Here is a 25235-nt window from a genome sequence, read left to right as displayed (position 1 = left end):
ACAGGTTTGATTTTGTTTTTTTTAACCTTTTGGAAGTAGATTGCCAGGCCTTTCTTTGGAGGAGCCTCTGGGTGAACTAGAACCACCAACCTTTCAGTTAGTAGCTGAATGCTTAACCATTCGTGCCACCCAGAGACTCAAATAATCTATAAATATTTGACATAGTTGAATCAGGAGAAAGAAACTGAATTCCATCTAAGTATATTTCTCTAAATCTTGCTCTAAATACTCCTGTCACCACAGGGTTCATCATCGCCATCATCATCATCATCATCAAAATAAGGCCACGTGTTGCCTGCTTCCTAGGTGCCAGGTATTGTGCTAAACCTTCACATTCATTCTCAGTTAATCCTCACAATAAGGCCATGAGGTAGGTATTAATTTTCCCACCATGGCAGATGAGGGGAAATGTCTAAGTAACTTGCTCATTTTCATAAAGTTAGTAAGTAACTGAGTTGGGACTTGATCTACATGAAAACAAAGCTTAATGCTTCATTTGAATGAGTTTCCTTTTTTGATCGAAAAAGATGCATGCATTCAGCGACAAGCATACATCGCATACCTTGACTCACGGTAGCGTGGGCTGCACAGACCAGAGCCTGCCACACCATGTCCCTGGAACTGGACGTGCACAGCCTCTGGAAAAATGGTTCTTGCAAACCCAAACCTATGAAATGGCGGCCACAGACATCTATTGACTATTGTACAACTGCAAGTAAAGACTTCCTTTAGAAAGAATGAAAGGAACGCATTTTTGTTTTTTTATATTTAACTGGTAGAGAAATGACACTGGCAACAGAAAAAAAAAAAAAAAAAACATGTCATTTCCCAGTGAATCTCCTTGCAGGAGAGACTGAACTCTATTCTCTTAATTTTGAAGTTGGAATTATGAATTTCATGGCTGTTCTCGAAGGAGGATCATTTTTCTCTTGAGAGCTAGAAGAAACCTCATAGGCCGTTGGATAAATGGCCATCACATTGTGCTAATGTTCAATCCTAGTGCTTGAGAGGACGTGGGTCCTGGCTCCATCACTAGGGAACTAATGACAGGTTGTAGGGTAAGTCCCCGGGCCCACCAGAACCTCATTTCTCAATGAGGGATAACAAGGATTTACATTTTTTTCTTCAGGGATGGGAAGAAGTACACTTTAAAATTTTATTTTGTTTTATTTTGCTTCATTTACTTTAGAAATAACCCAGATAATTCTCCATTTACTGTTCAAACCAATGTAGTGCAAATTCAAACCACTTTTAAATGATGAAAGTAAGTTTAAAAACTGTATTTTATGAATTCTAATTTAAAGCTCAACTAAACACCAATAAGTTGAGAAAAAGGTAAGGAACTGACCATTCCCTTTTACAGTAGAGGAAAATTCTTCCCAAATAAGAACAAGAATAAAACTTGGGTTACCATGAAACCCTTTAGTTAAGAAAACACCTTACAGCCTTAATATGTCAAAGCTCTGTTATAAGAGGGAGAAGCTATCAGAATTTTCATAACCAGAGAGGTAAACATTATAATTTATAACTGGAATTGGAAAAACTAAATGATTGGTAATCTAGAATTATTAAGCTAGTTGCCCATATCTTATTTACATGTTTGAAGGTTTTTGCATTTTCTAAATTTTCCATATATGGCATATATTATTTTTCTAAAGAGAAAAAGGGTAATTAATATATAAAAGCTGAAAAGGCAGTAATTAAATCTAAAGAAACAAATAATCATTTGATTTTCTGATTTTATTTCCTTTTTATGTAATTTATGTATGGGGGAAAATTCCAATAGCTTTAGTCTATCACATGACTAAGTGAAACTTGAGGGTAAAGCCAGTCCACTAATATGCTTAATCCAAAACACATAATAAAAACCAGAGTTGAGAAACTGAGACACCCCTCGCTTCATCACTGGCTGGGGCTTTGAGATAGCAGCAGCAGCCAGATACCCCTGGCAGTTGGGAGCTGGGATATTGACTTGACCTTAGGGCTTGATTGATCCAAATTCTAAATTCTAATTTGAATATGAAAAACTGGATGCCTGAGAAATGGAGAGATTTGGTGAAGCACACAATAGACTCATAGGTTAAAATTCCAATGTTGGCTCTTCTGCTGAGTTCCTGAGCTAACCACTTGTGCAGTGGTTTCCTGACATGTTTTATAACCTAGAAAGCCAGACGATCAAAGCGATTATCTAAAAATACACACTAGAAGCTCTTTTGCTATAAATGCCTCCACAATGAACCAAATTGTTGCAACAGCTTTTCCCGTTGACATGATCTAACATTGACTTGGTCATGAGTTGGAAAAAACAACTCTAAAATTATTCCACAAAGGAATGATAGTATCTTTTTGAACAAATTCTTACAGAACCAAAATATTGACGTTTCCTGTGCTTATATATGAAATTTGCCTACCTTCCAAGTGTGTCTCCAAGCCACCCACCAAAGAATGATGCTATCATTCCACCAACTGCAAAACTGGACACAGATAGGGACCAGAGCATGGTGATAAGGCCATCAGATGCCACGCTATCTTTCTTGTCCCAAGAGGTTGGTGTTGGGTTCATTGGGTATGGAATTGTAGGCATTTCATCAGTACTGTTGATAGTATAGTTGTTGATAGCCTTTCGGTCATCCAGTGGAATGTCCAGCACGTGTCTATAATGGGCAACTATAATCTGAGGAAATAAAATAAAGGAAAATAACTCCAGTTATTTCAAGCATTCTAAAATAGTGTTTTTGGTTTCCTTTTAAAACAGAATCATCCCAAATATGAGTGACACATACAAACATGGATAGATTTATTTACGGCTGACCGTATCCTATAAAACAGTGATCACAAATTCCATTGCCAACAGGAGCCAGGCAGGAACAAATTAGTGAAGGATGCAAGTACCTTGATGAACGGAAGACTGAAACCCATCCTCTATGATTGGGGATATAATAAAGACTGGTTGGGATTATGGAGCAGAAGAGCATTTGCCCCAACTGAAGAGGCAACTGCAAATGTGAGGCTAGTATTGCATGATTTTTTAATTTTTTAATGAAGGCCAGAAATCTGGATTTTTATGTAAAATTCTCAATTTTTTAAATGTTGGCAACTATTCAAGTTGAAAATAGTCTGCCCTCTGAAAAGACCCATTTTCATGCCAATGTGCCATTTGCACAACAGGATTTCAATTGCTTATGTAAATATTTCAATAGAGTCATAAAAATTGATGTAAGAAAACAGATTGGGAAAGATAAGATGAGGCCAAGAATAAAGTTAGTATAAAAAATACAAACACTGGGTGCTGTATCCTTGCTAGAAGTGAGCTACAAGTTTAGCATTGAGCTTCCTAGCAGCCAGTGCAAAGAGGGGAAAACAATCAGATATATGATTGATGAACTGCAAAGATAAAAATAATTCAGTGGCCCCTGAGAAGGTACTGGGACCTAAAAGAAGTTTCTCCTATTGGTCTTCAGAGAGTTCAGTGTGCAATAAGCTGAGCAATGTTCAAAGCTGTATTTGAGAGGGTCGTATTTTACACTGTGCTGCAGTAGAGGCATGCATCATACCAAAGTGCATGCATCATACCCATCTTACCAACTGGGTAAAGGCGCATCCTTTGGGACATCTTACTCCCATGGAATTCCTCTCGATGATTTGATCACTGATCAGTGGTAGTGAGCTGTGATGTTACTCTCCAACAAATACCTAGAAGGCAGCTGTTTTACCCTGTGCTGTCGAGTTGATTCCAACTCATAGTGACCCTACAGGACAGAGTGGAACTGCCCCATAGAGTTTCCAAGGAGCACCTGGTGGATTCAAACTGCTGACCCTTTGGTTAGCAGCCGTAGCGCTTCTAGTTAGGTGCAAAGTCCTATGTGTTAAAGTCAGGTGAGTGAGGGAGAGAATTGACATATTTTTATGATAAAAGAAGTCTGATCAAGACATTTGCCTCATTAAAAGGTGACCCTATATAGATAACTTGCCTAGAAAAAAAGCTGGAAGGAAATATCCTGAATGTTCTCAGCAGTTTTCTGTATGTGAGAGTATTATGGTTGATTTTTTACAGTTTTTGCAATTGGTATGTGTTATTTTTCTATAATAAAAAGTGTTATTTTTAAATATCTTTAAATAATTCTAAATGTTAACAAAAAAATGGGATTGAATGACATTATTGTGTTTAAGTAGGTTTTAAGTAGGTGTTTAAGTAGGCTTTTAAACACAGTAGAAAAGGAGGGTTTAACAAGAGGGCACCCATGGATGCCAGCGAGGGGATCCCTGTTTCCAGCTCTAGCTCTGGGACTTAGATTGAAGGATGGGAGACTTTAGTCTAAGTTTCCCTCTAAGATTGGTGAGGATGGTTTAACTAAGGGTGGGAAAAGAAAAAGAGAAGGGGCTGTACCAATTCCAGGGGATGGTGAAGTTGAACCAAATTTCAGGCAGCCTGCTAGCTAATGTGGCCAATATTTGTTACCACCCACAGAAAAAAGACCCAGGTTTCCTGACCCCAAGAAATATTCCCTAGACCTTTCAGCCACGGCAAGGCCTGCAGCACTTGGGATGATGTGTGGCACTTAATAGGAGCACATCTTTTGGCCCCAGGAGTAACCTTTTTCAGGTGACGGACAGTGGCCAATGTACATTGCACACATCCACACCATGCAGGATCTTAAATCTTCCTTGGGGTCTAATGTAAGGTGGAATAATGATGAATACGTTAGGAGGCAAGAAACCCTGGTTGCCTAGTAGTTAAGTGCTGCGGCTGGGAACCAAAGGGTTAGCAGTTCAAATCCACCAGGCGCTCCTTGGAAGCTCTATGGGGCAGTTCAACTCTGTCCTATAGGGTCGCTATGAGTCGGAATCAACTCGATGGCGCTGGGTTTGGGTTTTTGGATATTAGGAGACACCCAACAAATGCTTCTACTCTCATTCATTCATCAGAGTACTTTCTGTGTGCCAATCATTGTGCTTAGCACTGGTGATAGAAGGACAAGATACCAATCCTGCCCTCAACACTTTGATAGTCTGAGTTACCGCAGAGGGGAATGGATTTCTGGTTCCCTCTTGGCTAGAGACTGTAGGAGCTACTGAAAAATCATATTTCTCTTCTGTCTATTCATTAGACACAAGATTAGGGATGCACAAAATAAATGAGAAATTTTTAGAAATTATTTGATATTAAAACAAAACAGAACAAGAACATTTGAATAGTTATCACGGAGAAAGTCAAAACTTTGTTGGACTCCTTGACTATTATTTTAAAGTTTTGTTTTACTTTAAGTTAACTGTAGGAGACATAAATGGGGTGAAGAACTCTGTTTTTTTTTTAGCGCTTAGGTCTCCTAAAGGTTTTAATCTAGCTGGAAATCGGGAAAATAAGGTTGTTGGGTTGACTCAATTAGAAAGAGCATACATTAAAATGCCTGATACACAGTAAGTCGGTGCTCCCTAAATGTTTGCGCACTGAGTGAATATATCTTTCTATAGTTTTTTCTTATTACCTGGAGTTTTTATCCATGTATTCTTGGGAGCTCTGCATAAATGCTGGAATAAGCTTTTTTTTTTTCTTTTTTTTTAACATGATTGGGCACGTGGTGTTCTGGCTGGATTTTCCTGTGAGCTCAGTGAACTGCAGAGTCAGCAATCAAGAATCATTTATGACCCTTTTTTTTTTTCCTGCGAGGGTTGCTGACTGAGGAGTCAAGGCCAAGTTTATCAGCTTTGCAGACATGCACACTGTACCTGACAGAGGCCAGGATTACTTGGCGTCTTCACGTGGCCACACTCTATCTCCATGTACCAGGAACACGTGATAGCTCTCTGTCACTGACAGAGATTGCCAAAAAGAGACCTTGAACATGTTCCACTTGCCTGTTGAGGTGCATTGATCACGCCAATGTCATATCCATACTGGAAGGAGCCCAGCACAGCAGTGATAACAGTAAAAACCAAAGTCCCGGTGACCTGTGGAGAACGATACACAGGCAGGAAAACACTCAGGCGATTTCAGTTACCCATCATCCTGGCCATCTACAGCTGGTTGAACAGGCTAGTTCTTTCCTCTTGCTACTCATTGACAGTATGCCCCGTGTTCCCAGCAGGCGTTCATATGAGAATGCGAGAGCCATTCCTTCTTTTCCCTACCCTGCTAAAGCTGAAAGATGTTTTGGACAGCTTGTTCCAGGGGAGGAACCAAATATCCTTTGCATGAGTGTGTGTGTCTGCGTATATATATAAACCAAAAAAACCAAACCCAGTGCCGTCAAGTCTATTCTGACTCACAGCAACCCTATAGGACAGAGTAGAACTGCCCCATAGAGTTTCCAAGGAGCGCCTGGTGGATTCAAACCGCTGACCTTTTGCTTAGCAGCCGTAGCTCTTAACCACTATACCACCAGGGTTTCCAAAATCAGGACAAAGAACTAGAATTGCTGCTGATGAAAGTAAACTGTCAACATAAGAACAGTCATTCGTATCATTGAAAGAAGTCAAATGAGACCCAGTAACAAAGAGACAGGAAAGCTCTCCTGGACACTGCCATGGTACAAAGTGCCTCAGCACTCATACAACAGGCATCACCCAGCCATTATCATGATCCACATCGATAGTCATGTGACTGTACTCTTCTGGGTTTGCAACTAAAATTTTAGTACCTAGAGGAAAATGCTCAAATAGATTCAGATACACCAGGGTATAGAATACTATGCAGCTGTTAAAAATAATAAGGTGATTGTTGCATACTGATTTATTAAGTGGCAAAGGAAGTTGTATAATCTCATTAACATTTTTTCTAAAAAAGGCTTAAACATGAGTATTCTTTGATTTGTGCATGTATGTGTACAATTCATAGGAAATTTTCTTGAAGAACAAATAACAAGATGATGTCCTTTGGGGAGAAGTGTGAGATTAGAGAAGGAGGATGGAGGTGTATTCTTTTTTTTTCTTTTCTTTATATTATTAGACATTTTATAAGGAAAACATTTCATGTATACTAAAATCTAATATGTACCTAAAATTTTAAATAAAGAACATGAGATATAGTGGGCACTCTGTTGAATGAATGAATGGGTCATATCAACATAGATTCCAGTTCCCACTCTTACTTAATAGGTATCTGACCTGAGCCACTTCACCTGTAGGATCTATAGTTATTCTGTAACTGGGGGATGACTGTAATTTCCCCTACTCCAGCATGAAGAATAACTGATTAACACGGACCCCTTACTCCCCAGTCATGCTGGAGGTTGGAAAGTTCACAGCGTCATCATCATCAAAGTATTTTCACAGAACCACCCTGAAAGAGCCCTTGAAGTGATTTAGGCTAGCGGCTCTAAAACCGGATTCTCCTTGACGAGCGTGTTCCACATGCAGATTCTAGGGCCTCACCCCAGACCTACAACAGACTGGAATCTCTGGGGTGGGGATTGGGAATCTGTAGGTTTACAAAGCTCCTTCTCTTCCCATTAATTCAGAAGTAAGTACAGGTGGTGCCTATTGTAGACTTCCCTCTCAGCAACTTCCTTCCCTGAAACAAAGGACTTCAGGGCTGGCCCAAAAGATATGATGATATGGTACATATTATACTACTCAAAAACATATATTATACAAACACACACATGCACTGTGTGGTCTCTGGTATACCAGAGATTTTGAATATAACTAGACTTCTAAAACTCATTGGATGAGACAGCCAAAGTCAAGATAAGGTTCTATTCACTTGGTTAGTGGTTTCTCCTCATATCTTTTTCCCCTGAAGCTGTTCCCAAGGACACAGAATTCTATCCTATTTGTAGGTAGTAACCCTTTTAGCAGTGAGGGAACCAAGGGGTGCCTAGAAAGTGATTTAACCCACTTCCCCCACAATCCTCACCAGCTACCCCTCCTCCCTCAATTCTTTAATGTGGACAACCTGACTTTAGGTGCAGTGAAAACACAGCTTTAAGGTTTAATACTGAATATTTATGCTTACTATATGCAAGGCAACTTGTCCAATGCTTTATATGAATTATTAGTCTTCTATTGCTACCATAACAAATGACCACAAACTTAGTGGTTAAACAACTCAAATTTATTATCCTACAGTTCTGCAGGCCAGAAGCCTGGACTAAAATCAAGGTGTCAGCAGGCTGTGTTCCGTTCTGGAGCCTCTACAGGAAAATTTGGGTTGATAGTGGAATTCAGTTCCCTGTGGTTTTAGGACAAGATCCCCATTCTCTTCCTGGCTGTAAACTGAGGGCCATTCCCAGCACTAGAAGCTGCCACATTCTTTGACTAGTGGCACCCTTTCTCTGTCTTCCTAACCAGCAATGGACCAGTGTAGTCTTCTCACATCACATCTCTGTAACCCAACTTTAGCATGGAAAGATTCCCCTTTTAGGACTCATGTGATTATATTGAGTCCACCCAGATAATCTTGCATAACCTTCTCATCTCAAGTTCCATAACTTTCATCATATCTGCAAAACCATTGTTTTCCATGTAAGATAACATATTCATAAGTTCTGGGGACTAGGCCACAGTCATATTTGGATGGGCCATTATTGTGCCTACCACACTCCTCATGACAGCACCATTAGTATCCCCATTTTATAGATAACTAGACTGGGGTTGGTTATGGTCTCACAGGCAGTAAATTATAGAATAATGATTTTGATCCTAAGCCTGTGTTTGTGAATACTTTGTTATTCTGTCTTCCTGATTGGTCAGAAACAGACATACAAAAGCCAAACAAATCTAAAAATCTAAGACCATAATCTTTTTAAATTACAAAAAGGAATCCAAGACTTTACATGTCTATGGAATTTGCCATTTGTGATACTGATGCCAAATCACTAAACACTCACCATTTCCAAATGCATTTTCCCATAACCCACCACACAAATCTCCAACCTCGTCTATTTATAGTAAACTTGTAAGTTCTCTGGACAAAAGCCCAAAGCAGCAAAGGCTACTCAACTGCTCATCTGTGGCTGAGCTGCAGAAGAACCTCAGGGTCTCCCCACATCTAAGCCCAGGGCCAAGATGTACAAGCCAATCCCCTGCATCTTCTTTTCTTCTTTGTGGCAGAGTCTACAGGCACTTAGTCTCTTAGTGATGCTGCCTCCCTGGACTTCTGCTCTCTGCTGGCTCTCTTCCTGTCCCCAAAACACAAGCATACTGTTCCTTTCTTCTCATTATAAGAGTCCAACCATTGGCCATGCAATGGTGAGCAGGGGTGCTATGGAAGTGGGGTGAAGGTGGTGGCTGCAGTAGATTTGGCTCCCCTTAATCTCCAGCAGCCTTCTCCTGCCACCCCAAACACACAATCCAAGTCACAACATTGTTAGCTGTTCCTACATTAATTTGATAAAAATAAAAGGTTATTTTCAAAGACAGACATGCTCTCTCTGGCATTTCTACTCTGTGCCCTCCAACTAGATTTTTCTTTCTAAGTCCTTCTGGAGCTAGAAATTCTAGAGCTACTCCTAGAATCAATTACTTATGTTATAAAGATAAGAAAAATAGCAACCATAAATAAGATATGAAAGTTTTTTAAACATTTGGAAATCTTAGGGTGTTCTTAAAGTCATTGCCCTGGTCTGGTCTTCTGGCTTCTTTTTCAGAGTTGGCGCTGTTGTTCCCTGCCCCTTCTCCCCTGCCTGGTTCCTGGAGTTCCCCACTTTTACTCTCTAAGATAGAAATTTCACCTGGTTGTCCAGGTAAGAAGCAATAGATATTCTTATCTATTTTAATTAAGCAGTTCTCTTGAATTTCTGAGAATTTCCAATTAAAGTGATCATCCCAAGTATCTAAGTCTGTTTGATTTCATTTCATGTTTTCTTTTTTTCCCTATACTTCTTTTCAGGTTTAACTTTTCTGTCTGAACTTCATGTTAAACTGGCTCCTTGCTCCTTATTTTGTCTTTCTCCAACACTGTGAATGAAATGAAATGATACTTATAGTGAATCTCCTAAGTGGCTTTGGCACTAGGCTTGGTCAGAGAGAGCTTTTGTCTATGACAGGGAAAATTTTTGAAACTATTAAGTCTGAATAAACCCCATCAACACTCATCATTCAATCTAATGTCTAAGTGGTTGCCCCAAGGTTAGGTGCGTAATAAAAGACCAGTTGCCATGGAGTCGAGTCCAACTCATGGCAATCCCATGTCGAGTCCAACTCATGGCAATCCCATGTCGAGTCCAACTCATGGCAATCCCATGTGTGTCAGAGTAGAACTGTGCTCCGTAGGGTTTTGATGGCTGATTTTTCAGATGCAGAAAACCAAGCCTTTCTTCAGAGGCACCTCTGGGTCAACTTGAACCTCCAACCTTTTCAGTCACCAGCTGAGCATGTGAACTGTTTGTACCACCCAGGGACTCCAGGTGCTTAATAGTGAGTGAGAACTTAAAGAGGACCTTACTCTGTTCAGGCTCAGGAGAGCCTGTTCCACAGGCTGGTTATACAAGATGGTATAACCCTGTAGTGAGGTACTATAACCATTATCTCACATATGGGGAATCATATATTTTTTAGTTGAAAAAACTAAGGCTCCCACGGGCATTACTGGGCATATACAGAGTAAGAACTTGGTTTTACTGACCCTCTGTCCTGTGCAAACCCTACTTCTTTCAAGGTCTGGATAGATTCAAAAGCTGAAAAACATTGTGCTTAAAATCAGTTCTCATTCTTTTTGGGTTCCATTGTTAGACAATCCCTTTGTTCCTAGAAAAGTTCTGCAATTTCCAAAGCCCCGAAGAGAATTTAATAATTCTAAATGAAGTTTGAGCATCTGCTATGTGCCAGGCACTGTGTTAAGCACATCGTCTTCCTTTTTGCAGTATCTTCCAAACTTTAGTTCTTTGAGCCTGCCTTTGTAATTTTTGCTAAATCTACATACCACATGTACAGTTATTAACTTAATATTTGTCTTTATATTGTCTTTAAAGTGCTACCTCTACTAGCTTTGTCCTGGGCTATAATATCTATCAAATTATGACGTACTGCTTTTAAAAATACATATCATATAAATACGTAACAATTAACATAAAAATGTCGTCTAAGCCTCTTTTGTAGTATCTCATTTAATTACCCCCAAACGCTAAAGTACTATTATATAGTGTCGCTATGAGTTGGAATCGACTCGACAGCAATGGGTTTGTTTGTTTGTTTGTTTATGTTCTATATTACTGAAGCCCTGGTGACACAGTGGTTAGGAGCTCAGGCTGCTAACCAAAAGGCTGGCAGTTCAAATCCATCAGCTGCTCCTTGAAAACCCTGTGGAGCAGTTCTGCTCTGTTCTGTAGAGTTGCTATGAGTCAGAATCGACTTGATGGCAATGGGTTTGATTTTTTTTTTTTTTTGCTTTATACATCGTATTATATATCCTTATATCATATTCCAGTATGTTCTTATATTGTCACAATATAGGAAACCCAGAGTTCAGTGAAATAGCTTAACCCAGGCTAAGTAAGTAGCATCACCAGAACCCAAATCCAAGCCTGGCTGACTCCAAAGGCTGTGCTCTTAACCAAGTCACTAACTGACATGAGGGATGCTCTGCTTTGTCAGTAAATTTTGCCAGATCAGAACTCATAGTTCCTACTCTAACAAGGCTAGATTCACAAATGTATATTTTTACACACGGGGTGGGGGAGTTGGGTTAGAGGAAACTTATAAGGGAATAACAGCACTAAGCCTTTTTCCCTTTGAGAAGGGTCCAATCTACAGAGAAGTTGAAGGAGCAGTGCATACCTTCACCTGTACTCACCCACAGGTAACACACTTGTATAATACTCACTGTGTGTGTGTTGTATTGACTGAACCATTTTGAAAATAAGTGGCAGATATTGTGTCATTTCACTCTAAATACTTCCAGCATGTACTCACTACGAACAAAGACATTCTCCTAAAAAATTCTCCTACATAAGGACAATACGATGAGCACACCCAAGAATGTAACACTGATACACTAATATTACCTAAATAGACATACAAATGGAACCCTGATGGCACAGTGGTTAAGAGCTCGTCTGCTAACCAAAAGGTTGGCACTTCAAATCCACCAGTCACTCCTTGGAAACCCTATGGGGCAGTTCTACTCTGTTTCGTAGAGTCACTATGAGTCGGAATCGACTCCACCGCAATGGTTTTGTTTGTGTGTTTTGGTTTATATGATTCCGACTCGTAGCGACCCTGTAAAGCAGAGTAGAACTGCCCCATAGGGTTTCCGAGGCTGTAATCTTTACAGGAGCAGACTGCCACATCTTTCTCCCAAGGAGTGACTGGTGGGTTTGAACCACTGACCTTTCAGTTAACACATATCTATGTTTAAAATTTCCCAATCGTCTCAATAATATCCCTTATAGCTGTTTTCTCTCCTTCCATGATCCAATCCAAGATCGCTCATAGCTTTTAGGTCTTTTTAGTCTCCTTTAATCTAGAACATTCCTTCCACCTCTTTTGTCTTTTATACATTGATATCTTTGAAAAGTCCAGATCAGTTGACATTATTAGTTAGATTCAGGGTAAACTGCCTTCTTTTTTTTTTGCGCATGCCTTTAGTAATACGATTAACACAGAATTACTTGAGAAAAAGTTACGCAGATTCGTCAGAAAATACAGCAAATATCTTTAAAACCCAATAATTTCTGAATGAGACATAGATTTTTTTTTTTTTTTTTTAGCAGCTGAAAATCTATTGCCAACTCATAGTGACCCTATAGGATAGAGTAGAACTGCCCCATAGGGTTTCTAAGGAGTGGCTAGTGGGTTCGAACTGTTGACCTTTTGTTTAGCAGTCTGAATTCTTAACCACTGCACCACCAAGGCTAAAGAGAAGTAGCTTTGATCTGTGGTAGCTACACCTAACATTCCAGGAAGCCTCTGTATACTCACCGATTTAAACGAATTTATTTCCTCAAAATCAAAATGAACACAAAACTACTTTACCTTATCTTCTGTCATTTTATGGGCTGGGAGTCCTCCTCTTAAATCCAGACACTGAAGAGAAGGTGGCACTTGCAGCTGGCCAGCCCTGCCTGTATATTCCCTGCTCTGCACAATCAGTCCTAGTTATTCATTGGAAGAGGAGGAGCAAGGGGAGGGAGCAGTGGGGTCACACACACCTAAGAGTCCTTTGCAGAGAGGCCGGACATTGATGGAAATGTAAATCTAATCAATAAGTACTCTGCCTCAGCAACCTGTGGCTTCAATCCCTTTGTTCCACCAGGAAAGAAAATTGGAACGGGTCTCTTAGGCATCAGTTACAAACCTGAGGCTCTCACGTTTGAAGGCACATATGTGTGACAACAACTGGGGAGGTGAGGAGAGAAATCTCTGGGGTCTTTTGTGGGAGATATGAGATATGCAGGGCTGTTGTGCTGTGTTGTCGAGAAGACAGATAAGTTGGGGGCATGGGAAGCACCCTGCATTCTGCTTCAGGGCTGTGGTGTGTGTGCTTTAGAGCTGGGCTGTGTGGCAAGAGGCTGTTGTAGGCTTGAGTGCACAAGCTGTGGAGTGTTATGGACTTAGTTTGAATATCCACATTTTACTGGTGGTATGACCTGGATTACTGTGACTTTTCTGTGACTTCTTTTTTTTTTCCACCTGATAAATTGGAGATAACAGAAAACAGTCTGTTTTATTGGGAGGATTAAATTAAATAATACAAGAAAGTGCTTAGCACAACGCTGACACACAAAAAGTGTTCGGCAAGTGGTGCTGGTCATTATTGTTACTGTTATTGTTGGTTCAGTGTGTGTCAAGGGACTTGCCAGAGGAGGTAGTGTAGGGCACTCCAATAAAACTGCTCATACGGTTTGAGCTTGTGCCTGTCTGTGTATCCTCCGTGATATCCAGTCACCGTGGGGGCCTAGGCAACCTAAAAATTGATGGAGCTTAAAGTGTTTGGCTACTAGGGTCCCTGGTTCCACCCAGGCTCAAATGCCACACGCTCTCAGCAGAGGGGATATGACCGCAGCAGCAAAAAGAGGAGTGCTTTGAAGAAACAGAGTGAGGGAAGCGCACGGTGGAGAAGACTCAGATTCCAGTTCTCTCTTGTCTTGCCACCTGTTTTCACGTCCACCAGCGGTAGGAAAGGCCCGCCTGAGATGTTCGATTTGAAACGGTAAATGATTCAAGTCAAGCCACAAATTTTACTGAGCCCAGCAAAGTCCCCAGGCTCTGGGATGCATAAGATAAACAAGGCGCAGCCTCCTGATGCTGCGAGCTCATCATATGAGGAGAGATGTACGCAAACACTACACACCGAACAGGAATTTCTCCGTGGAGAAGCGTGGAAGGATCGCTCATCTTCACTGAGGTCTTGCTCGGCGCTAGGTGCCGCTCTCAGCACTCCACAGGGACTAACTCGTTCAGTTGTAACACGATGCACACTCGGTCGCAGAGCCAGGCGTTGGGGAGCAGCTTTGAAACCAGCCCTTAAAGCGGCCAGGTGACCACGCTGTCTGGGAGAGCTGGCTCCTTGCCTCTGTGCAGGGCCCTGTGGGCTGGTGAGGCGCAGGCGCATTGGTCAGAGGGGTCCATACTCAAGAGCGGGTCCCCTAGCAGTCGTTTTCCAGGGGCAGGGCACTCTGCAGCAAAGAGACTTTGTGCCGCTGTCAGAAACAAAGTATCAGCCTCAGCTGTTCAGCAACCTTTGTTTTTTGAACCTTGCTTTTAAGAAATGCAATTTGCCTTGAGTGCGGGGTGGGGTGGATGAGTCGGCGTTGCGGGGAAGGGCGGGACCTGGGTTCTCGAAAGTCTCTTGCTCAGGAATGAGTAATCTCTCTGCATCGCTTAGGTGTGAGCTAAAATTTATCTCCGTGTGTGTGTGATGGGGGGAGGGGAGGTCGGGGATCCAGTCACAGTGACTGGATTGATTGACTTGGCCCTCAGAGAACGGATAACTGGACCTCGGCCTCGCAGCAGTCTGCAGCCGCACCCACCCGAGGAGCTGCAGGTCCTGTTGCCACCGGGCGGTCCTGCTGCCTCCGGGCGGTCCTGCTGACACCGAGCGGTCCTGCTGACACCGGGAGGTCCTGCTGACACCGGGAGGTCCTGCTGACACCGGGCGGTCCTGGCCTTTGCTGGCAGTGGGATAATGTCAGGCCTTTCGCGCTTCGCAGTTTGGAGTTGGGGAGCAGGAGCACTCATTGAGGTGCACCAGTGCCCAGCGTCACCCAGAGACCAGCGCTGGGCCAACTGAAACCACATCTCTGGTGATTCTTCTGGCTTCACACTTTAAAACCCTTTAGTTGGGATTCTGACGACTTTGTTGACTAATCTCATTAGTAGATGCCAGTAGGCCTAGGGGGTGAGAGTTTCCCAGGACCTCCCCTTTTTAATTTTTTCCGTTGTCATCTTTCCCTTTACTAAAATGGCAGTTTGTTTTTATTCTCTAAATGGGAGGAAAGAAACCCAGTTTCCTCCACATGACGCATTCCTCTCTGATTGGCTCAGGTGTGGGAAGCATAAAGGCATTTCTAGAGATTTCTGAAGATTTGAAGATTTCTGAGCCAAATTTGTCCATCACCCCACTGCAGCCGGCCAGAGAGAAGGCAAACTCTCCACCCCCTCTTCTCAGCTGTCTGTCCAGTCAAGCCCAGCGGCTCTCCTGAGCATGGCTGCACAGCCCCAGACCTGGCCTCCCTGCTCCCATTCTTGCCCCACAATCCCTTCTTGAGAGAGCAGCCAAGAGTGATTTAAAAAATTAAAAGTCTTCAAAGGCTTCCCAGTCATCCTTAGAAACAAAACACATTCCTCACCACGGCCTAAGAAGCTCGGCTTGACTCCTGCCTGACTGTCCCTTACCACTCTCCTCTTCCCCTGGGCCCAGACACACTGGCCTCAAACTTGCCTAATGTCTTCCCAGCTCAGCACCTTTGTGCTTGACGAGCCTCTGCCTAGAACACTCTTCTTTAGAGTTGTGCATGGCCGGCTGATTGTCTTCATTCAGGTGATTGCTCAGAGAGGATTTCCCCAACCAGCCTTCTTAAGGTAGACCCCATCCACCTCCTCCAGCTCCTTCTCTGGCCTGTTACTCTGCTTTGTTTTCCTCTTACCACTTATGATTGAAATTTTAGTGTTTACTTGTTCATTGATTTATTCTTGTTTACCTCTTTCACCACCAAACCTGACTTGGTCAAGGACGTCACACCTGCAGTTTTCCTCTTTATCTCCTGCATCATCAATTTACACTTCTCTACTAAGTCATTTCTTCCTGGTATAAAATGTATTAATTTACTAAGTCATTTCTTCCTGGTATAAAATGTATTAATTTACTAAGTCATTTCTTCCTGGTATAAAATGTATTAACATTACCTATTTTTTTTTTTTTTTCATCTGGGAAAAAGAAAATCTCTTAGATGCTGCTGGGTTTATCTGCTTCCTTCTGCAGTCAAACCCCTCCAAAGCATTGTTCACACTATCTTTACTACTCAACAACTATTCTCTCCTTAATTCATTTCATTTGGGCTTTGTCCCTCACCACACCTCTGAAGCAGCTCTTAATGAAGTTCCCAGCAACCTAGTCTCTCCAAGGCTCATGGATAATTCTCTGACCATTTGAATGCCCCTCTTTGTTTAAACATTTTTATTCGCCTCGTTACAGATTGTTCACTGGAACTCAAGGATCACTACCTCTCACTTTCCGAATTGTCTTTCTTTTCCAAATCTCTAAATGCTGCGGTAGCCCAGGGCTCAGTCCCTGGCCCAGTTCTCTTTTTTATCTGCGCCTATTCTCTTTTTTTCTATTCACTAGGTGATCTCCTGGAGTCTAATGGCTTTAAGAATCATCTATACTGGCAGGGGAAGATTAACCAAGCTTACATAAGCAAGGTACTCACTGGCTTAATTGTGCTTACTTACTAATCTGTAGTGCACAACTTCACATGGGTTTCACTGCATCTTTGATCTTTAATGCCAGCACTGTACAATAGATGATAGACATGTTCTGCACCTGCGCTGTCCAATATGGTAGCCATTAACCACATGTGGCTATTTAAATTTAAATTAAAACTAAAAATTTCGTTCATTCACACTAGCCACATTGCAACCATTCAATATCCATGTATGGCTAAATAGTTCATCTACTGGATAGCACAGGTAAACAGCATTTCAATACCTATCTTCAGTACTGCCCTCTCCCTCTCCAAGCTCCAGGAACACCCAACATCTCCACTTAGATGCCTCAGAGTTTCAATCTTGAATTTATCTGAAGTAAACAGAACTCTTGCTTCCTGTGTTCTTTACTCTTAAATCCTTGCTAGCTTTTCCTTGTTCAGCAAATGGTACCAACAGTTGCTCCAAACCAGGGATCAGTCTTGATTCCTGTCTTTCTCTAAGGCCCCATAGCCAATCCATTGGAAAGTTATTTCTGCTGTACCTCCCCAATATATCCTGAATCAGACTACATCTCAACATCTCTACCGCTATCATTCTTGTCCAAGGAACTATCATATTTTGCTTTGATTATTTCAGTAACCTCCTAACTGGTCTCCTTGTCTCAACTTTTGCTCCTGTACAGCTCATCTTCCTCTTAGTAGTCATAAAAAGCTTTTTTAAAAAGGGTTGCTGTTGTTGGGTGCTGTCAAGTTGGTTTCAACTCACACCAATCCCAATGGACAGAGTCAAACTGCCCCATAGCATTTTCTTGGTTGTAATCTTTACGGGACCAGATCACCAGGTCTTTCTCTGGAGCTGCTGGATGGGTTCACACTGCCAACATTTCAGTTAGCAGCTAAGTGCTTAACCTTTGTGCCACCAGGGCTCCCTTTTAAAAAGTAAATCAACACATTTCTCTGCTTAAAATTCTCCAATCAGTTTTTATTTAAACCAGAATAAGTCAAAACACTTTAATTGGCCTACAAGCCCTGGATGATCTGGTTCTATGCTTGCTTTTCTAACAACTCCCTCTACCCACACCATTGTTCATTGTGCTATGGTCACCCCGTTGCTTGAGCACGCCAAGCTAGTTCCCCTCTGTGTCCCCAGGATGGAGGCCTCCTTCTCATACAAGGCCTGCTGGAGGAAACCTGGGTTCCAGCTCCGCTCAGTTCACCTCATGCACAGCCACCAGCCATCTGTTAGCGAAGGCTTGCATGCTGGCATGATGCTGGACAGTTTTCAGTGGAACTTCCAGACTAAGATGGACTAGGAATAAAGGCCTGGCAAATTGTGTATGTATTGCCTAATTATGAGTAAATCAACAGATTTAATACTCTCAGGAAAGCCTGAAGTCAGTAAGTGAATCTTTTATGAGCACCTACTGTATTGCTCATGTCGAATGAATCCTGGCTGAAAGCAGAGGATACCAGAAAGATGTTTACCTGTGTTTTAGTGACTATGCAAAGGCATTCAACTGCGTGGATAATAACAAATCACGGAAAACAATGCGAAGAATGGGAATTCCAGGACACTTAATTGTGCTCACGTGGAACCTGTACATTGATCAAGAGGCAGTCATTCAAACAGAACCAGGGGGTACTGCGTGGTTTAAAGTCAGGAAAGGTGTGCATCAGAGTTATATCCTTTCTCCGTATTTATTCAGTCTGTGCTGAACAAATAATCCAACAAGCTGGACTATATGAAGAAGAATAGGGCATCAGGATTGGAGGAAGACTCATTAACAACTTGCGTTATGCAGGTGACACAATCTTGCTTGCTGAAAGTGAAGAGGACTTGAAGCACTTACTGATGGAGATCAAAGACTACAGCCTTCATCAATATGGTTTACAACTCAACATAACATAAAGGAAACAAAAATCCTCACAACTGGACCAATAAGCAACATCATGGTAAACAAGGAAAAGATTGAGCATGTTGAGGATTTCATTTTATTTGGATCCACAATCAACGCTTATGGAAGCAGCAGTCAAGAAATCAAAAGATGCATTGCATTGTGCAAATCTGCTGCAAAAGACCTCTTTAAAGTGTTGAAAAGCAAAGATGTCACTTTAAGGACTAAGATGTGCCTGACCCAAGCCATGGTTTTTTCAACTGCCTTATATGCATGAAAAAGCTGCACAATGAATAAAGAAGACCAAAGAAGCATGGATGCCTTTGAATTAAGGTGTTGTTGAAGAATATTGAATATACCACGGACTGCCAAGAGAACAAACAAATCTGTCTTGGAAGAAGTCCAGCCAGAATGCCCCTTAGAAGCGAGGATAGAGACTTCATCTCATGTACTTTGGACATGTTACCAGGAGGGACCAGTCCCTGGAGAAGGACATCATGCTTGGTGAAGTAGAAGGTCAGCAAAAAAGAGGAAGAACCTCAATGAGATGGACTGACACAGTGGCTGCAACAGTGGGCTCAAGCATAAGAACAATTGCGCGAACGGCGCAGGACCATTCAGTGTTTTGTTCTGTTGTACACAGGGTCACTATAAGTTGGAACCGACTCAACTGCACCTAACAACAACAATAACTGTGTACTAGTGACATTCTGCTGTTGTTTTTAGCTGCCGTGGAGTCAGCCCCCAACTCATGCCAGCCCCATGCACAAGCAAACAAAACATTGCCCGAAACTGTGCTATCCCTATGATGGGTTGTGGATCGGCAGCTATATACACAATTTGCCAGCATCCTTTTCCATGTTATACCTGGAGTAGACTATCTGGAATTGAAACCTCATTCCATCACGTTTAGCTGTGTGACCTTGGGCAAGTTACTGAAACTCTCTGTGTCCTTGTTTCCTTATCTATTGGTGTAAGGATTACATGAGTGAATACAAATAAAATGTCTGGACGTTTGGAACAGTTCCGGGCCCATCATATTTGCTGCTATTGTTATTATTATTGAATATAGGCAACATTTCATTAAAAGGTACCTTAATTTTGAAGGTTTTCAATGAAGATATTGGAAAAGCGAATGGAACCCAGGGATAATGATGCTTCAGGTATCCCATGGCCCTAGGCAAAACCAGGTGGAAATCATGGTATATGTTGACTCAGCATATTTATTCCCTTTTTAATCAATGTCACTTAAAATTAGTCCCAGGAAGCAGTTCAAAAACATCATCTCTTGCTGACTGAGAGAGGAAAAGGAAAAGACTTAATTAATTAGTACAGATATTCCCCTGGGGGGGGGGGTGAGAGGGAGGGGCTGATGTGCAACTTCAAAGCTTAGACATTAACGTCCTACCACTGCACCATTTGTTCGACAGTGAGAGATCCTGATATTATCTTCAACATTTAGACAAACAGCAGCAAGGCAAGGGGTAGCCTCCCAAAGGAGGCAGGAATTAGAAAAGTAATCAACAACCAACTTCCTATGGCCTCTTTCTAAACCACTGAGCACCTACCATACTTTGGAATTTGACACACATTGCTACTTCACCCTTTTAACAGCATGTGAGTTAAGCATTATTCTCATTTACTGGTAAGAAGATCAAAGCTCAGAACGTTTAACCCTCTCATGAACCGATTATTTTCGGCTTTGAATTTTTTGTTGATTTCATGTGTTTTCATTAATGGAAGCATGCTGAATCACTGAGTGTGTCTGAATTTTTGGTGGGTAGTATGGATTTTCTTTTTCTTCTCCCCTCCCACAAGCCTGCCCAAAGTGTTTAGTGGTACATATGAAGTACCACTAATTATACCCAAGAGTTCCCACCGGGGTCTATTGGTATATATGTGTCACAAATAAACATTTCCAAAATTTTTATTTTTCCTCCCCCAAATTCAGACACCTCATACAATACCCTGTAAAAACAGTAATTTGCAGCACACGCCCATTTGTTCAGTTTCAAGCAGTGATAAGGCCCCCGTCTTGCAGCAGCCTGCGCTGTCAGTGGTGCGGCAGCTTCCCAACAAACCTTCAGAAGCAGAAAAAGTACTTAGTCCCTAGAGGTGTCCGTGAGCACAAAAGGGTTAAGGATCTTTCCCAAGGTTCCATGGTTAATCAGTGGCAAAACTGGGATTATTCATTCAGGTCTTCAACAAATATTTATAGATTGTCTTTTATGTGGCAGGACTGGAGACAGCAGTGAGCCAATCAGATAAGGTTCCTGTCCTCCTTCCATAGAGATTAGGGTCCTGGTTTCAGAGCCTTTCCCAATATCCACAAATGGCAATCTACAGTGGATGAGGTAGGAAATACATGCAAATACATCAGACCAGTGAACAACAACCATAGCAGAAACAAATATTTATTGAACTTCTGAATACTTGGAGGCTCTGAGGACAACTGGGAAGAAAATAGACATAGCTCTTGGGCTCAGAACTTTCAAAGGTTGTTGTCAAACTTCAGTGATAAAGGGGCTGGGCAGGTAATATAAATGATGAAAATGGCTATGCATTGTATTCTTTCAACACAGATATACTTAGTGTATTAAACAATTACGCATCCTCTTCCTTTTAAAAAAGAAATATGCTTTTATCCAATTTTCTCAAAACACAAGGACCTCTTTGGTCTATCTTTTGGTTTTCCAATTTTGTTGGAGATACTCTATTTCATTTTCTTCTCTACTATGGGCAAACCAGCAGCACACACACAGTGATGAATGGCAACTAACAATTGGCCTCAATGTCAAAGAGTAATAGAGAGGTATGGGGTGTGTGCCAAACGAGAAAGCCTGTTCCTTCTACGGGGGACAGCTACTACCCAATTCCAGATGATGTTACCATCTGGCACTAGGAGATCTGTGTTGCCAGAGCAAGTGTAAACCATAACCAAGTGGCGAGTTGACCATTGTAAGTTCTTCCAGTACTGGTGAACCCAAGACAAAAAGACGGGGGAAATTGGGGTTGAGGGTTAAAGGCAGGAATTGTCTGAGTATATTCTCTTTCCCTGGTACCCTTCGAGGATTTTTCTAGGCCTATTTTTTATAGAACTCATAAAACCAATCATACTTTGTAATCTAGGTTATCTAGTTGCATGTTATTCATTGCGTTTATTTCCCTTCTGTTATCCCCAACCGTTTAGAAACACTTTTAAGTGAAACTACGGAATGGGTCAGTGTCCACAAAAAAGGGCTAAAGGGGGAAGCTGAGGACTCAATGTCAGTATGGTGAATCTTGGGGGATTTGAGTCAGTGCTGTGAGTTCCAGCCACTTCACCTCAGGTGGAGACTCTCACTTTATTGCTAACTTTTTTTGTTGTTAGATGCCATCGAGTTGGTCCTGACTCATAGCGACCCTGTGTACAACAGAATAAAACACTGCCCAGTCCTGTGCCATCCTCACAGTCGTTGTTATGCTTGAACTCAGTGTTGCAGTCACTGTGTCGGTCCACCTCATTGAGGATCCTCTACTTTCGCTGACCCTCTACTTTGCCAAGCATGTTGTTCTCCTCCAGGGCCTAATCCCTCCTGATAACATGTCCAAGATATATCTTGCCTTTCTTGCTTCTAAGGAGCATTCTGGTTGTACTTCTTCAGAGATAGATTTGTTCCTTGTTTTGGCAGTCAATGGTATATTCAATATACTTTGCTAACACCACAATTCAAAGGCATCAATTCTTCTTCGGTCTTCCTTATTCATTGTCCAGCTTTCGCATTCATATGAGGTGATTCAGAACACCGTGGTCTGGGTCAGGCACACCTTAGTCTTCAAGGTGACATCTTTGCTTTTCAATACATTAAAGAGGTCTTTAGCAGCAGATTTGCCCGGTGCAATGCATCTTTTGACTTCTTGACTGCTGCTTCCGTGGTTGTTGATTGTGGAGCCAAGTAAAATGAAATCCTTGACAACTTCAGTCTTTTCTCCATTTATCATGATGTTGCTTATTCGTCCAGTTGTTTTCTTTATGTCAGGGTTGTGTCATCTGCATAATGCAGGTTGTTAATGAGTCTTCCTCCAACCCTGACGCCCTATTCTTCTTCATATAGTCCAGCTTCTCGGATTATTCACTTAGCATGTAGATTGAATAAGTATGGAGAAAGGATACAACCCTGACACACACCTATCCTGACCACACGGTATCCCCTTGTTTTAAACCACGCGGTATCCCCTTGTTTTTTTCGAATGACTGCCTCTTGATCTATGTACAGATTCCTCATGAGCACAACTAAGTGCTCTGGAATTCCCATTCTTCGTAATGCTATCCATAATTTGTTATGATCCACATAGTCGAATGCATTTGCATAGTCAATGAAACAAGGTAAACATCTTCCTGGTATTCTCTGTTTTTAGCCAGGATTCATCTGACATCCGCAATGATATCCCCGGCTCCTCGTCCTCTTCTGAATCTGGCTTGAATTTCTGGCAGTTCCCTATTGATATATTGTTGCAGCTGCTTTTGAATGATCTTCAGCAAAATTTTACTTTCATGTAATATTAATGATATTTGATAATTTCCTCATTCAGTTGGATCATAAGTCTCTTCCAGTCTGTTGGCCAGGTAGCTGTCTTCCAAATTTCTTGGCAAAGATGAGTAAGCACTTCCTGGGAAGAAGGACCCAGCTAACTTTTGGAGATGTGGATTTATTTCAAGAAAGTAGGACATTTGTAAATAGGAGGATTAAGAAGTTACGTGAAATACAAAAATCCTGCCTTTCCCTTTGACACTCACTCACTTGGGCATGGCCATATACAGTACCTGAAAGGTTCCTAAAAGTTCAAGTCTTTCAGATTCAACACAGTTGCACAGAAACACATTCCTAGAACCTTGTTAATTGGTGTTACAGTTGCATTAGTGATGATTTTTGATTTAGTGATGATAATCCTGTAGACTTTTACAGTTATACTGACTGCCATCTCATGAGATTCTCACAGTATGCTCTGAGGTAGGTATTATTATTATTCTCATGTTACAGATGAAGACCTTGGTATTCAAAAACAATTTAATGATTTGCTCAAGGTCACATGACTAGGTAGTGTCAGAGTTGTCAGAGTTCCCTATGACCCCAGGTTGTTGGGTTTAGATCTTTCTGCTACATCCCATTATCTTTGTTACTGTTCTGGAAGCCACTTAGAAGAGTTATTATCCATGTGATCCACACCACAGTGAATACCTGGCTCTCTCCACATTCATATTCCTATGACCTGAGTGGTTCACCAGTTAAAAGCTGTATTCTTGACCATTCAGGACAGGAACAGACAGTTGTTTAAACAAGGAACCCATTGTAATGTTTTCCACCAAGTCTAGTGATCCTCATACCTACTAACCAACTACTCCTCCCAGTTCAACCCATAATCCAAACAGAATTTCAACCTATTTTATGGACATTTTCCATATAATAAGAATTCCTATAAAAACCCTGCCTTGAAGAAAGATAAAATGAGGTCTTTATCGAACACGGAGCCCTGGTAGCGCAGTGGTTAAGAGCTCAGCTGCAAACCAAAAAGTCAGTCGTTTGAATCCACTCTGCCCTGTAGATTTGCTATGAGTCGGAATGGCAGTGGGTTTGGTGCTTTTGGTTTGGAGGTTGAGCCCTTGAATCTGATTTTGTTTTAAAAGGTACTGTTTTGAGTGAACAAATCAGATATAATTAAGTGGCCAAAAAAATGTTTCAAATTCTAGCCTTAGTTAGACTTTGTATCCCTATGTAGTGCAGTTGTGCCAATAATGGCTACTAACTGAAAGGTTGGAAGATAGAGTCCACCCTGAGGTGCGTGGGAAGAAAGGACTGGTGATCTACTTCTGAGAAATCAGCCATAGAAAACACTATGGAGCACAGTTCTACTCTGATTAACATGGAGTCACCATGAGTCAGAGTTGACTCGACAACTGGTTTTATTTCTTAGAGTAGGAAGAAGATTTATTCCTATTTATTTTAGGAATAAATAAGCCAGTGAAAATTCAATTGATGAGATGGACTTGAGGGAAGAGCAATATTTCTCTGACACATGGGGGTGTGGGTGTGGGCTGGGGCAAGGAAGGGTGAAAGGGAAGAGAGGAAGGACACTAAAAAGAATGGAATCTGTGTCTCCAAAGGATTCCCTGGTGGCACAAATGGTTAAGCGCTTGACTACTAGTCAAAAGGTTGGTGGTTGAAACCCACCCAGAGATGCTTTGAAAGACAGGCTTGGCAATGTGCTTCTGAAAGGTCACAGCCTTGAAAACCCTATGGGGCCATTCTACTCTGCACACATAGGGTCTCCATGAGTCAGAATTAACTCGATGACAAGTAATAACAACAACAGTGTCTTCAGGAGGTTCTGCTATGGCTGGCATATTGCTTCTATTTGTGTGACGCTCTGGGACCCAAACTGACCTCTTGAACTTCCCCTAGAAATGAATCTTGGCATTGGTTCAGAGAAGTCAAGTCATGGTCCAAGAGCGGTCATAGCCTCTATGGCCAGCCACATTTATGCCTAGGGGGATCCT

At 41.7% G+C, this 25235-nt stretch overlaps 1 protein-coding gene across 1 annotated transcript in view; it reads right to left on the bottom strand.

Annotated features, from left to right (window-relative positions):
• SLC2A2 (solute carrier family 2 member 2) overlaps positions 1-12927 on the bottom strand; it is a 38974-nt gene extending 26047 nt beyond the window's left edge. The window contains exons 1-3 of the mRNA XM_049867726.1: positions 12913-12927; positions 5857-5949; positions 2412-2674 (exon numbers count right to left, since the gene is read on the bottom strand). Of these exons, the coding sequence (XP_049723683.1) occupies positions 2412-2674; positions 5857-5949; positions 12913-12927 (371 nt within the window). The remainder of the gene's footprint in view (positions 1-2411; positions 2675-5856; positions 5950-12912) is intronic.
• Positions 12928-25235: the final 12308 nt, after the last annotated feature.

The sequence above is a fragment of the Elephas maximus genome, chromosome 23 (assembly GCF_024166365.1).
Source record: "Elephas maximus indicus isolate mEleMax1 chromosome 23, mEleMax1 primary haplotype, whole genome shotgun sequence".
Taxonomy (NCBI): Eukaryota; Metazoa; Chordata; class Mammalia; order Proboscidea; family Elephantidae; genus Elephas; species Elephas maximus.
This window is presented reverse-complemented; position numbering and strand designations above follow the sequence as displayed.